Here is an 11096-nt window from a genome sequence, read left to right as displayed (position 1 = left end):
TTAATTTAATATCAAGACATAAATAGTCATGTAAATTACATATAGTTACTGTAGACTTTGTCAGTTCGAACCAGTCTGGCCATTCTCTGTTGACCTCTCTCATCAACAAGGCATTTCTGTCCACTGGATGTTTTTTGTTTTTGACACCATTCGGAGTAAATCCTAGAGGCTGTTGTGCTTGAAAATCCCAGGAGATCAACAGTTACAGAAATACTGTTGGTCTGGCACCAACAATCATCCATGCAATTATATAATCAGCCAATTGTGTGGCAGCAGTGCAGTGCATAAAATCATGCAGATACGGGTCAGGAGCTTCAGTTAATGTTCACATCAACCATCAGAATGGGGAAAAAATGTGATCTCAGTGATTCCGACCGTGGCATGATTGTTGGTGCAAGATGGGTTGGTTTGAGTATTTCTGTAAATGCTGATCTCCTGGGATTTTCACGCACAACAGTCTCTAGAACTGAAAAAAAAAACATGCCTCACACAATGCATCGTAAGGAGACTTTACTGCACATATCAGTAAATTATGTGACGTTTACCCTGATGATACCGCAAGCAGAGATCCTTTGTACTGATATAACACCGTTCGTGCTTTTACCATAGTAGAGAGCGTAACTGCACCTGATCACTCCCTTGATCAACATAATCAAGGGGTATTAATGTACATTGTTACAGTATTTGGTTTTGTTTTATGTTCATAATGTCCTGTATAATGTTTATTTTATAATGTATAGTATATATTGTTATTATTATTTTTATTTGATTAATTACTTGGTACCTTATTTTAATTCTATTTTTATCATTATTTGTTACTATTATATTATTATTATTGTTTTTTTTACTGTCATTATTTGTTTTGTGTATTAATGCTTTGGAAATATTATATGTAAACACAATCATGCCAATAAAGTACTTTAAATTGAAATTAAATTGAAACTGAATTGAGCATAACGGCAGAGGCTATTTAGCAGAGATGGGCCACTTCTATTAAAATGAATGGGAGAAACTGGAACGCCTAACCAAGAAGCTCTAGCGCCCAACGTTCAACGGATGTAGAAAGGAACTCCCGCCTTACAGGTAAAAGAGCCAATCACCTTTTAAATTCGGATATCGCCTATCAATCAAGAACGCGCATGCGCGTTAAGTATACAAGCCGGGAAAATTTAATTTTTTTTTTTTTTTTTTTTTGCTTAAAATGAGGTACAGAAGCACAGGTTATGATACCAGTTTTGTCAGGTTTTACTGCTGATTTAAAATATGCTCTTTGATTGTAAACTTGACAAACCGTTTTTGAGATTTGGTGTTCCACCATTCAAGTACATAGGAGCTGCACTGGCATGACTGGAAATAACCTCCCGGAAGCGTTCCAAAAATGGCCGACAGTGGACTGACTTGCTAGAAATAGGTTACGGTAATGGTCAACTACCGTGTTACGACAGTAAGCCACTGTTTGCGAATACCCTACAAAACGAATTGGGAGAGCCGTAAACTGACAACTACCTGTCGCAAAATTGTCCGCGTCTTCTCTTATAAAACAGCCATTTTATCATCATAAACACCAGACATAGTTTATTCCAAAAGAACTGTTTAGTGTAAAACATGTTGAAGATTAGCGGACAGGCGGTCAATTCATTAAGTGATGAGATGTTTCCTCAAAAAAAAAAAAAATAAAAAAAAAAAAAATAAAAAAAAAAAAATTAAAAAAAAATTGAGCACACCGAAGCATCTCCTCCATAGACATCCATGTTAAAAAACAGCCTCTGGTCTCCTCGCCAGTGCACCGCCCATAGAATGTTATGCATTGTGTTACCTTGTAAGCTCCACTGGTAGAAGGGCTCTGATAAATATCCCGTTTAATTTATTTTTGCTCTTTACTTAAAGTTATTCTCCTGTATCACTCGCGTTAGTGATAACGAGAAAATGTCAAGTTAGCACAAATTTATAGATAACAAGGAATAAAAAAATGCGTCTAAAGGAAGAATGTTTAAACTTTATTTTTCTCGCCCGTTACTGTCGATATAAGTAACGGTAGTTTGAACCGTGTTGTTAGAGAGGGAAAGTTGTGGATTTGCATAGGATCAGTGCGAGTAATTGTCAATCCCTGATGAGATGAGTGAGCTATTTGTTAAATGAATATTCAATCGACATAATTTGTGGCATAATATTGATTACCACAAAAATAAATTTTGACCTGCCCCTTCTTTCTTAAAAAAATAAAATAAAAAAATAAAAAAATAAATACAAATCTGGGTTACAGTGAGGCACTTACAATGAAATTTTGCTAACTTTAAAATACTCACCATGTCAAAAGTATAGCCACAAGACATAAACTAGAACAATATGCGTGTTAACATGATTTTTAATGTGATAAAATCGATTACTAACCTTTTCTGTGTAAAGTTATAGCCAATTTTACAACTTCGTTGCCATGACAATGTAATATCAATAAACCCTAAAAAAAATACGTTTACGCAACTTAGCTCAAATAATACGTTTTAACAGAAGAATTAATGTGTGCTTTTATAAAATTATAAGCTTCACATTTCTGCCTTTAAACCCTCCAAAAACTGGCCCCATTCACTTCCATTGTGAGTGCCACACTGTTCCTCGATTTTTTGCTTAAGAAAAGGAGAGACGAGTCGAAATAATATTTGTGGTAATCAACATTATGCAACAAATGCTGTCGATTGACCATAACTTGTTTTGAACCCGGAATATCCCTTTAATCCCAGTTGTGCACTTAAAAAGAGAATATTTTGGCCAAACGTTAAGACAGCCACTGACGTAAAATTCCTACATTGGACTTTATGAACACTACAGATAGGGAGTGTAGCGCAGTCGGTAATTTGAGAGACTGAACTCGACGTAGGCTTCCTGGCTGTGTGTTAAAACATAGCGAAATACCTACACAGACAGACAGCTGTTTTAGGGATCAGAGCAGACTTGGGATGTCCCTAAATAAATACTGTCTACATAGTCAGCTCACGGGGTTTTGAAGCAGCCATTGCGTCCGTCCACATTAATGTCATCATGATCAGCTCGGAGCTGTGCAACAAACAGTGCCCGTGATGAAGTGATCAGCCCGCTGCCATGTATTGCCACTCTCTCCCGTAGAAGTCACGGGCTGGCATATGTGGAAAACACCGCTCACTCCCGCGAATGAGAAGAGTTGTGACATGGACCGCTACTCACCGGAGCTAACTTTTTTCACACTACAGTTGTTGTTTTCCTGTCTACTGATTGAGTTAGTTTTCTAGCTGTTTGAGCTAACCGTACACCGAGTCATTTTAATGTAACTATCCACACGACTTCACCATCACCGCGATCAAGGATCTTTCGGCTCATGCGGCATCGACGAACACACTCTCCACGTCCTAAAAACGGGGTTTCGAGGCCGACGCCACCAAAATGAAGAAACAGTTTAATCGGATGAGACAGCTCGCCAATCAAACAGTTGGGAGGCAAGTATAGATTTAACGTTTTTATTTGGTTTTGCCCTCTTGTATACGGGCATAGACAGCTCTGCCACGGGTCCATATGTTGTTGTGTTGTGTTGTCAAGGCGTTAGCCGAATAACTAACCATATAAACCTTAAACTTTCTTCCTTGTATTACATTATATTTTCAGTTTGCGCAGTTGTTTGAGCAAAACTTAAACTTTTAATGTATATATTACTTCGGTTTAAATGCAACGCAGCACAAATTACTGTCTATAGGCTCCGTTGTTACCTCGCTACTGTTTATTTAATACTAAATCTTAATGGGACATCCTTAAGATAAGCTATCTGGTAGATTACTAAAGATAATACAGGTTCATGGGTGCATTGAGAACATCCTCTGACTCTTAAGCAAAATACACACAGGATGCTATGTGTGACTATTCTAGTATTTAATATCCCAAATTTGAGCTCACTCTTTGTATCCTACATTGAAATGGTATGTGCATTGTCATCACTATCTGACTCTGTTGATTAAAGCCTCAAGCTGCATTCTTAAAGGGATAGTTCACCCCCCAAAAAATGAAAATTCCCTAATTTACTCACCCTCATATCATCCCAGATGTGTATGACTTTCTTTCTCCTGAAGAACACAATGATTTTTAGAAGAATATTTCAGCTCTGTAGGTCCATACAATGCAAGTGAATGGTGACAAACTTTTAAGCTCCAAAAAGCATAAAGTCAGCATAAAAGTAAACCATACGACTCCAGTGGTTTAATCCATGTCTTCTGAAACGATCCAATCTGTTTTGTGTGAGAACGGACCAAAATGAACTCCTTTTACACTGTACAAATTGCTATTGCAGACTCTAGGCACGATCGTGATTTTTAAGCTCGATTACACTTCCTAATGCTTGGCGCACACACAGAGTGCTAGCAGAACCCTACAAGCTTAGCATGAAATAGCATAACACGGTGATCCCATAGACATTCTAAGGGCGGAACACTGGCGAGTAGAAAAGAGGCTGTTTCTTTTAAATGGATGTCTAGGGAGAAGATGCTTTATTGTGTTGAATAAACTGCTTTTGTGAGGAAACAGCTCATCAGTTAATGATTCAGCCATCTGTCTGCTAATCTTAAACATGTTTTACATTAAAAAATCCTTTTGGAATGCACTTTGTGTGGAGTTTACTATGATAAAATTGCTGTTTTACAAGAGAAGTCACAGACAATTTTGCAACAGGTAGGTGTCAGTTTACAACTCTCCCCATTCATTTGTATGGTATCCTCAAATGGAGACTTACTGTTGTAACCGTTGACCATTAAGCTGTCCTGGTAAAAACGCAGAGGTTGTTATCTCAGTATAGATGATCTCTGGCGCTAGATGGTGCTAGGAAGTATAATCGAAATTGAAATCATGATCACCAAGGAGACTGCTGAAGTCAAGATTAATAGTGAACATTGAGTTACATTTTAGTCTGTTCTCACCCAAATCCAATTGGATCACTTCAGAAGACATGAATTAAACCATTGGAGTCATATAGATTACCTTTATGCACCCTTTATGTGCTTTTTGGAGCTTCAAATTTTGGTAACCTTTCACTTGCGTTGTATGGACCTACAGAGCTGAAATATTCTTCTAAAAATCTTTGTTTGTGTTCAGCAGAAGAAAGAAAGTCATACACATCTGGGATGGCATGAGGGCGAGTAAACGATGAGAGAATTTTTGGGTGAACTAGCCATCTGTTTGTGTAATTGAGGGTATAAATGGGCTGAGATCCTCATCATGCTGGACAGACGAGGTTCCAGATGAGGTTCACTGGTCTGTCAGGGAGGTGTTAGAGAGCTGTAGATCCTTTTTTCCCCCTCAAGCCAAGCAATAGCTTGTTTAGTTAAAAACAGACTTGAAATATATTTTTACTGGCCAAGTGAACTGAGATGGATGCAATTTAACATTTTATCTTGGAATTTGGCACGTTTCGGCCCATTTTCCTTTCAGTTATCCTGCTTGTCTTGGCATCATCAGATATCACATACCTTTCTCATTTTACCAATCATAGTATGTTTGGGTGGAGGAATGCACCTGCCTAGCAACTGTCCTCATTTACCTGGTGGTTAACCTGACCTTTAGCCTCCATCTCCATGGTCTCATTCCTTTTAAATGTTTGCCATTCGATCAGCCACCAGAGACTTTTGACTAATTCGATGATAATGTAACAGTATAAGATTAGAAATGCCAGTAACTAACTACAATGTTCACACTGAGCCCAACTGGGACAAGGCAATTTCAGTCAAAATTTGGAAAACCAGGAAGTTAACAGCCCCCTCAATCTTGCTGGGCCTCACAAAACTACTGTCTGCTATAAAGAGTGAAGTTTATCCACCTACACAAGACGGCTGAATGTGTTACTCATAATGAGAGCTGTCCAAATGAAGGACTGCATGCATAGTAATTAAGGATTTTTAAGTTAATGTAGTTTTAATTTATTTTTAAAATCCACAGAATCCCAATTCATATATCATAAGCTTCATGGAAAGCAAACAACACCACCAACCAAATCCCCCATGATATTCACAACTCTGTGATTACTGTGCCTCAAATATTTGCAGATGCCCATGGGCTAACAGACCCGCTAGCAAAGGTATTTAACCTTACTTTGTAAAATATCTAGCTCTGCAGGTTTCCTGCTGTTGGCCAAGCATAAACCATTCAGCAGTGTGATTTGTCAGAATGAAATATTGTTTTTCTTCCCTCCCTTTTTTTAGTGTAGGCCTATTAATGGTATGGTGAGGGTAGAACTAAACTTTAGACTGCTGGTTGAAATAAAAAAAAAAAAAAATTTTTTTTTACCCCTTTTCTTCCCAATTTGTTAAGCCCAATTCCCAATGTGCTCTAGGTCCTCGTGGTGGCATAGTGACTCGCCTTAATTCGGGTGGCAGAGGACGAATCTCAGTTGCCTCCGCATCTGAGACAGTCAATCCATGCATCCGTGGCTTGTTGAGCGTGTTACCACGTGTGTGGAAGCTTCACGCTTTTTTCCACGGCATCCACGCACAATTCCCCACGCACCCCACTGAGAGCGAGAACCACATTATAGCGACCACAAGGAGGTTAACCTAACGTGACTCTACCCATCCTAGCAACCGGGCAATTGGTTGCTTAGGAAGCCTGACTGGAGTCACTCAGCACGCCCTGGATTCGAACTTGCAACTCCAGGTGTGGTAGTCAGCGTCTTTACTTGCTGAGCTACCCAGGCCCCACTGGTTGAAATGTAAGATTCTTTACTTTTTCATTTACAATTTTAGATGGGAGCAACAAAGCAGAGCTATTTGCTAAATAACCTAATACAAAACTCATAAAAGATAACACCGATGCTGTAGCTGACATACACAAAAATTGTACAGCTGAATATCTTATAGCCGCATGGAATTCTAATCTCTTCCTGAATGTATTTTGCAAAAAATAAATCAGTACACTGTGATGCAGAAAGCAGACGTGAAGCTGTTGAGGGTCGCAAGGAGGGGTGGGGGGGAGGATGGCTGGACGCAGGGCTCAGCTGGTCCCATGGTTCCTGTGATTGTGAGGAGGCAGTACACGGTGTTCGGCATACAGCCCCTCAAAGGAAATCCCTCCTCATTTTTTTTTAAACAGGAAGACTTACTAAGGAAGTTTCATTTCTGTGAATGAAATCAAAGAATCAACTCCGTGGTAGATCCAGCAATGATCTTGGGTGGTTTTGTATGTAAAACATGTAACATTAGTCTTAGTGAGGTGATTCTTTTTATACTCTGTGATCTAAGCTGCACACTTGTGCATTGTACCATCCCAAGGCACTTTAGTGCCACGTTACCTCGCAATTTATCCGAAGACTACAACCACCTGTCAGTTTGCTGATGATGCAGAACTATTGTCAGCTCACCGCAGGGCTTTTCAGGGGCCTGGGGCCTGTTAGTTTCAGCAAAGTGGTAAACGTAGCAAGATTGTAAAGTGTAGTCAAGTAAAAGCATGCCTGGTTTAAATGAACAGAGAAATCAAGAAGTCAGTTAAAAGAGTTCATCTGCTGACATCAATACATAATGCTCAGCTCGAACCATGAATGGACATGGTGATTCAGGCCAAACCTTACTCATTCATTTTTTCATTTAAGATAATGTACGGCCTAGTATAATTGTTTTGTTGTTGTTATCTTTCCCTTTGGGGTGCAATGCCATTTTTCTCAAATTAAAATCTTCTATTTTCAGTTCTATTTTTATGTGACTCAAAGAACTTTATTGAGACATTTTGAGCTGGATTTCATGTAGTTTTTTGGATGTTTTTTCATGTCCTCCTGTGTTAATTGAAAGCAGCTGTCCTCCACTGTCACGAGGTTACAACTGTGCAGTTTTGGCTGGAGGAGGAACTGGGGCTGAGATATTTGGTAACATGGCAGACTAAACGAAGACATAAGGTACAAATGGTACAGAATCAGGCTCTTGAGCTTTGACCAATTATTTCTCACTGGGGGTCTGAATATAAATGTAATTATTTCTATTATTTATTTTAAGGCACAATTTACAATCATGTTTTTTTTTTTTTTTAAACCGCACTATTATGACTCAAAGACATTACAATATTACAGCTTTTTCTGTTAAAGCATAATTTTCTGTAAAGCTGCTTTGAAATGATGTGTGTTGTGAAAAGCGCTACACAAATAAAAATGAAGAGTTATTCAGACCCTTTGTTATGTCTTCACCAAATCAGCCATGGTCCATTCAAATGCAAATGCTGATGAATTCTGCACAATTAGTTTCCTATAATTGTAATGGGAACAATTGTTTTATTGCTTTTTGCTGATGACCACAATCTGACATAAGATGTTCAAATTACCATAATTAAGTCAACTTTGTTGATAGATGTAGCCTAACAGTGGAATAAATGACAAATGTAGGCCTATGCTTTTTTTAGTTGAGTTTTCAAACTCCTTTGACATCCAATGACGGTCCGTCTATTCCATATAGTTGATCGGCAGTTGATAGCAACTCACTTTAAAGCTTAAAAAAGGATCCAAATGTGTCATAAAAGTAATCTGTCACTGCTTGTGTGTCATATTCCAAGTCTACTGAAGGCATACAAGTGCAATAGGTTTTGGTGAGAAACAAAACCGAAATGTACATTATTTTTAATTGAAAACCTTGATGTCTATAAGAGAAAATTGTTCAAAGTGGCATGCATGTTAATGCAAGAACTTGTGTTATTTTTAGTGTTAAACATTATTACGTTTTCGCATGAACACACAAGCCACATAGACTAATTTTATACTTTTTGTATAAAAGTGAATCCCTTTATACTGCCATTGTATTGATAAACACTGGCAGCCAAAAGTTTGGAATAATGTACAGATTTTGCTCTTATGGAAAGAAATTGGTACTTTTATTCACCAAAGTGGCATTCAGCTGATCACAATGTATAGTCAGGACATTAATAACATGAAAAATTACTATTACAATTTGAAAAAAATGTTCAGAACTTCTTAAACTACTTCAAAGAGTTCTCATCAAATAATCCTCCACGTGCAGCAATGACAGCTTTGCAGATCCTTGGCATTCTAGCTGTCAGTTTGTTCAGATACTCAGTTGACATTTCACCCCACACTTCCCGTAGCATTTGCCATAGATGTGGCTGTCTTGTCGGGCACTTCTCATGCACCTTACAGTCTAGCTGATCCCACAAAAGCTCAATGGGTTTAAGATCCATAACACTCTTTTCCAATTATCAGTTGTCCAATGTCTGTGTTTGTTTGCCCAATCTAACTTTTTCAGTTTGTTTTTCTGTTTCAAAAGTGGCTTTTTCTTGCAATTCTTCCTATAAGGCCTGCATCCCTGAGTCTTCTCTTTACTGTTGTACATGAAACTGGTGTTGAGCAGGTAGAATTCAATGAAGCTGTCAGCTGAGGACATGAGGCATCTATTTCTCAAACTAGAGGCTCTGATGTACTTATCCTCTTGTTTAGTTGTACAACCCCAATTCTGAAAAAGTTTGGACAGTATGATAAATGCTAATAAGAACAAAAAGGAGTGATTTGTAAATTATATTCACCCTTTGCTATATTTAAAGCACTACAACTACACATTATATGATGTCTTTCCTTGTGAATTTCATTGTTTTTTGAAAATGTACAGTAATTTCAAATGAGATGAACACACTCCAGAAAACTTGGGACAGTTGAGTGTTTACCACTGTGAAACATCACCATTTCTTCTAATTACACTTATTAAGCATTTGGGCACTGAAGACACAATGTGCTTCATAATGCACCACACATTCTCAATTGAAGACAGGTCAGGACTGCAGGCAGGCCAGTCTAGCACCCACACTCTCTGCTTACACAGCCATGCACTTGTAATCCGGGCAGTGTGTGGTTTGAAATTGTTCTGCTGGAAAATGCAGGGACGTCCCTGGAAAAGACGATGCTGGATGGCAGTATATGTTACTCCAAAATTTTTACATATCTGTCAGCATTCATGGTGTTCTCACAGATGTGCAAGTTACCCATGCTATGGGCACTGACTCACCCCTGGCCCATATAGACACTGGCTTTTGGACCTGACGCTAATAACAGCTTGGATGGCCCTTTTCCACTTTGGCCCAGATAACACAATGTCTTTGTTTTTCAAAATGTTTTGGAAATGTGGACGCTTCAGACCAAAAAACACAGTTCCACTGTTCTACTCTCCATCTTAGATGAGACCGAGCCCAGAGAAGTCGGCAGCGCTTCTGGACAGTGTTGATGTAGGGCTTCTGCTTTGCATAGTAAGGTCTTAACTTGCATCTGTGGATGTAGCGGTGAGTGGTGTTGACTAACAAAGGTTACTAAAGTGATCCCAAGCCCATGTTCATTACATCCATTACAGATGAATTATGTTTTTTAAGACAGTGACGTCTGAGGGATCAGAGATCTCACGCTTTCAGAAATGGTTTTCGCCTTGCCCTTTACGCACCGAGATTTGACCAGATTCCTTGAATCTTTTAACTATATTGTGCACTGTAGTGGGTGAAATGTCCAAAATCCTTCCAATTTGTCTTTAGGGAACATTGTTCTCAAAGTGCTGGATTATTTGCTGAAGCATCTGTTGGCAAATTGACAAGTCTCCAATGATCCTTGCTCTTGAAGGACTAGGCTGTTTTTGGAGGCTCCTTATACAGTATACAGTATTATGACACAATTGCCTCACCTGTTTACCATCTCCTGTTTCACATCACCTTGTTATTTCAACTTGTCAAATTGTTATTAGTCTTAAATTGCCCCTGTCTCAACTTTTTTGGAGCGTGTTGCAATCATCTGATTTGAAATTACTGTACATTTAAAAAAAAAAACAATGAAATTCACAAGGAAAAACATCATATAATGTGTAGTTGTAGTGTTTTCAATAAAGCAAAGGGTGAATATAATTTACAAATCACTCCTTTTTGTTTTTATCAGCATTTTTCATATTGTCCCAACTTTTTCGGAATTGGGGTTGTACATCTGGTCTTCCACATCTCTTTCTGTCCTTGTTAGAGTCAGTTGTCCTTTGTCTTTGAAGACCTTTGTATGAAATCTTCAGTTTTTTGGCAATTTCAAGTATTGTATAGCCTTTATTCCTCAAAACAATGATTGACTGATGAGTTTCTAG

General features: G+C 38.4%; 1 protein-coding gene across 2 annotated transcripts in view; it reads left to right on the top strand.

The window, feature by feature from the left end:
* Positions 1-2864: 2864 nt before the first annotated feature.
* The window catches only part of LOC127423261 (rho GTPase-activating protein 17-like), a 32378-nt gene continuing 24146 nt past the window's right edge, over positions 2865-11096 (top strand). Inside the window, exon 1 of one of the 2 annotated variants that reach the window (XM_051667416.1) lies at positions 2865-3467. In XM_051667416.1, the coding sequence (XP_051523376.1) occupies positions 3415-3467 (53 nt within the window). In that variant the 5' untranslated portion in view covers positions 2865-3414. The remainder of the gene's footprint in view (positions 3468-11096) is intronic. The other variant, XM_051667418.1, reaches the window with a different exon arrangement.

Source organism: Myxocyprinus asiaticus, chromosome 32, assembly GCF_019703515.2.
Source record: "Myxocyprinus asiaticus isolate MX2 ecotype Aquarium Trade chromosome 32, UBuf_Myxa_2, whole genome shotgun sequence".
NCBI classification, from domain to species: Eukaryota; Metazoa; Chordata; class Actinopteri; order Cypriniformes; family Catostomidae; genus Myxocyprinus; species Myxocyprinus asiaticus.
This window is presented reverse-complemented; position numbering and strand designations above follow the sequence as displayed.